At 41.2% G+C, this 4370-nt stretch overlaps 1 protein-coding gene across 1 annotated transcript; it reads right to left on the reverse strand.

Annotated features, from left to right (window-relative positions):
• Positions 1 to 415: 415 nt before the first annotated feature.
• LOC112075210 (uncharacterized) lies at positions 416 to 3305 on the reverse strand. Its single transcript, XM_024142236.2, has 2 exons — positions 3039 to 3305; positions 416 to 2503 (listed from the first exon to the last, which is right to left on the reverse strand). Exon 2 carries the CDS (start codon positions 2494 to 2496, stop codon positions 1030 to 1032), a length of 1467 nt encoding a protein of 488 aa, XP_023998004.1. The 5' UTR covers positions 2497 to 2503; positions 3039 to 3305; the 3' UTR covers positions 416 to 1029.
• Between the last annotated feature and the right edge of the window lie 1065 nt (positions 3306 to 4370).

Raw genomic sequence — 4370 nt, forward strand, 5'->3', positions numbered from 1 at the left:
AGTCGCTCTGGATAAGAGCGTCTGCTAAATGACTTAAATGTAAATGTAAATGGTTCATGGTGATGGAGTTCCCCACCCCTCTGGGCTGACCTTACGTTATGTGTTTCACTTTCCTAAATGGTGGGTCAGGACTGGCTGGTGGGTCATGGCTGATTCATTTTTCAAACCATAGTGTGAATAGGTATGGAAACCACTGTAGGTCGACTTCAGTGACTGACTACTGATATGAGATTTGTCAGAAAATCACCATTGTCCAGCTCCATCATAATCCCAGTCATCTTTTCACACTCATCTTTCATGAGCATATAATTGAAGGGCTCAAGAGTGAATCCTGGGATGATTAAAACTCCACAATTTTGTTAGTTTTTCTTAGGTTTTTATTGAAGATTTTATCTTGAATTTATCATATAGCTTTTTTTGTGATTATACCTTCATAGATTTTGCACAAAACACAAAAATTAACACCAACAAACAGAAACAAAAAAAGCAGGTAGCATGGTGGATAAGAGCATTTGGCCAGCAACCCAGTAAGGTTACTGGTTCAAATCCCCAGGTCGTCAAGGTGGAAAAATCTGCCGTTCTGCCCTTGAGCAAGGCAGTTAACCCTCAACAACTGCTTCCCGGGCGCCGATGACGTGGATTCAGAGGGTTTGGATTAAATGCGGAATATACATTTAGTTGAATACATTCAGTTGTGCAACTGGCTAGGTATCCCCCCTTTCCATATAAACATCTCCAGCCCATGATACATCACAAAGAGAAACATAAAATGTMATGTACTGAATGATTTGTCATGAGGACAGGTCAAGTCATCCACCCACACCACCAGCCTGTAGTCATCCCCTCAAAATAGCAATGAAAGAGGAACAGAAGGGATTTTTGGGAACAGATTCTCTTTTACACTTTACACAGATTAGCAACTAAAATAAACAAAATGAAAAGCAGGGTACATGAATGTTAAACAAAAGCAATTACACAAGCAGCTAAAAATGAGAATATCAACATCATAGATCATGTTATCAGGTGAGCTCACCCCTGGACAAGTCTCTCCCAGGGTGGAGTGCGTGCCTTTTCACCCCCAGATTTCTCCAGTATGAATCTGGCCTGGACCCCAGGAGACATGGTCATACTAGACTCATACACATAGACATCATACCCAGGTATATCTGCACAATCAGAGCGGCTTTCCTCAGAGAAATTTACAGCCCATTGCCATTGGTAGGTATTATACTCTTGGGTGTCTTTGCTGTCTGAAGAGTAGAACCCAACCCAGGAGTTATTAAACATTTTCTTCCAGGCAGTGAAGGCTTTCTTTACGTACAGGCGAGCGCAGGCCTTTCCATCCTTTACGAAGAGCTGCAGACTGGCGTCATGTCCGTTAATATCAACAGGAATCTCTCTGTTGGCATTGTGAAACTCAGAACCTCTCCAGATCTCCTCTCCGATTGTGGACCCAAACCCCAAGTAATTCCACCAATTTTTTACCTCCTTATGGAGCCTGACCTGGAGACCAGGGTTAAGGGGTACTGAGGTGTTATAGCTCCCAGAGGCTTGGCCCCCGACTGATGATCTGTCCAGCTCGCTCTTACTGTCACTGTTATTGTTCCTATGAAGAACCACCATTACACCCTGGTCTAATAGCCTCTTGGGGATCCCACTCCAGATGATCCTGGCTTTTCCTCTATCTGTGGTTTTCACCTCAAGCTTAAACAATGTATTATCCTTATCCTCCATGTCACACTGGGTTTCATCTGCCCTAAGCCTTCGTGGTCTACCTGAACCTTTGATATTGGGACGTGTAAAGGACAATACAATAGCCAGAAGAAGTGCCAGACCAGGTGTGTCCCAGATGTTTTCCAGATGCTCCAGAATGTTGTGGTTGATCTCTACATGATATGTTTGTGGAATATCATTTAGGTTAATGGTTGGTAGACGTTGGATTTGTCTAAGGAGGCTGACATTGACACGGTATGTATTGTCTGGATCGTAGGCACTTCCTCTGTTTCCATTTGGTGGATAGTGCTGTGTGACATAGACCTCGTCTACTATGAACTGATTGGACTCTTCCTCCCTAACTCTGAGTATGACCCTGTCCCTGTTGTTCTCAGTTCCCCTTGAGTTGTAGAATCTTTGAGTTACATAATAAGGAAGTGCCATAGCGCCATTGTTGTTATTGCCAACAAGATTCCCTAGTGAGTAGTAACTTCCACGTTGACGGGGCAGAATAGGTAATGGATGGGGATTATCAGCGTTTCCATAGAAATGAATGCCATAGTCTCCCCTGGTTGGGTTGAAATTGAGTCTCATGTTGCCGTTGTTGTCAATGTGAATGTTGTTGGCTAGCCAGTGTAGCAGCATGAGGCCGTGTCGAGGAAAGGTGTGACCAAACTCTATGTCCCTGAGATCATCTATTGAATTAAGGGTTCCTTTTATAGCGCATACTGAGGCCAGGGACACACACAGGATGAAGCAACCCAGGAATCCCCTTCCAACCATGGCCAGCCTGTGACAAAACAACTATTGTGTCAACATTTGCACATTTATTAAATAAATTAATGAATAAATAAATACATCTGTAACTTATTTCTAGTGCTCGGCAATACGCTAAAAGCTTTAGGACCCCCCCCCCCCAAAACATCAGAAAATATCTGACAAACTTTCATTTTGAAGTTAACTGTCACTATATTTGACCTATGTCCCATTAATGTAATATGATGTAATAAGTCCTCACATTACACGGTATGTATAGTCTGTATTAGTAGCTTATTTCTTGTGGTTGGCAATAGGTTTAACGTTTTAGGACTCCCAAAAAATGCTTGGTCTGAAAATATTAGCTCTAAAAATGTCAGAAGATATCTGACAAACTTTTATTTTGAACTGAACTGTAACTATATCAGACCAAAATGTCCCAATATGTATGATGAGGTTTTCCAAAATAACATTTGGAAACTTGTAAACATGATCAATACTGTAATATGATGTACTAAGTCCTCTCATCAAAATTAAACAAATGAGTCCCAATAAAAAATCTCACTCACCTTCTTGTGCAGCTTACCACCAGAATCTAGTCTTGACTGTCTTTGTTTCTCTATTTTCTGTCAACAGATCCCAGGATTGAAACTAACTAAAAGGTGCTTATTGTAGCCTACAAACACATAACCAGTACACAGGGCAGATACAAGACCAGGGTCAGAAAAACTGAGTTTTACAAAGGCTGATCTTTGACGTCACTGGGTCACTCATGTTTCATCAGAAATTAAATGTATCGCTAGAGTACCTTCCACGTTCAGAATGCAGAAAATATAATGGGCGGGGTCTGTCAGAGTTTCTATAGAAATGAAAGCCATGCTTCTGGTAGTAGGGATGTGCATTCCGAGTTTTTTCGGTGAGCCAGATCAATTGGCTCCATTCAGCTAGAAGAACCATTAATTTGGCTCCCAAGCAGCACTTAGTTCACGATAAAAACAAGAAAAAAAATTGCAACCTTTCATGTAAAGCCTAAAAAGTTGCCTGCCATGATATGAGATCGTGACATGTGAGTTCAAATATAGTTTGACTTACCAAATTATTAGGTGACCTGCAAAAAACTATTTACTGCAAAAATGCATGGACCAGAATGAGGCTCTCTCCTCACTTTCCAACGTTCCTGCAGTGAGGAATAACCATCTTCAACAAATGCTTTTATCTGCAGATGATCAAGAAGCAGTAGTAGCAATATTTAAATCAGGGGGCCAAGTTACTTCTCTTTTACACAGGTGATTCGGTTTCGATCTTCCCCAAAAAGATCTGTTCAAAAAGAGTCCTTTGTTTGCGAAATGACTCATCACTATCTTGTAGCCTACAGACACATAACCAGTACAATGGCATTTACACAACTCTTGCGTCATCTCTCTTCTGTCCTCTCTCGCCTCCTTTTGAAAAAGGTCAAAGGTAAATGAGGAGAGGTTCTACTTCTCCACTCACAAGTCAGCAAAACAAATTAAGTGTGATGTGCAAGAGATTGTAAAGATAAAACGATAAGTCACAATGGTTTTCAAATGTGTGCATGCTTTTCTCCTCCTACAAAACAACAGCTGATTCAAAGTGGGTGTGGCAGATTTCAAGGACTCAGGTAGGATACACATGACCATCCTCAAGGAAAGGAGGGTATTGAGGAGGGGGGTCCATTTGTGACCCGTTTCAAGAAGCTAAGCATATGTCGCATGTCACTACTTCACAAGAGAGGCATTTGAACGTAAAACATTTTTTAAAAATCAAAATGCGTTTCTTGGCAGAAATGCCTTCTGGAACATGTGAACTTTCCTGTGCCTAAATAACAAACGTGTATGCCATCTGTAAATACAAATAAAATGGTTAAATTACGAACCTAG

Source organism: Salvelinus sp. IW2-2015, unplaced genomic scaffold (assembly GCF_002910315.2).
Source record: "Salvelinus sp. IW2-2015 unplaced genomic scaffold, ASM291031v2 Un_scaffold3032, whole genome shotgun sequence".
NCBI lineage: Eukaryota > Metazoa > Chordata > Actinopteri > Salmoniformes > Salmonidae > Salvelinus > Salvelinus sp. IW2-2015.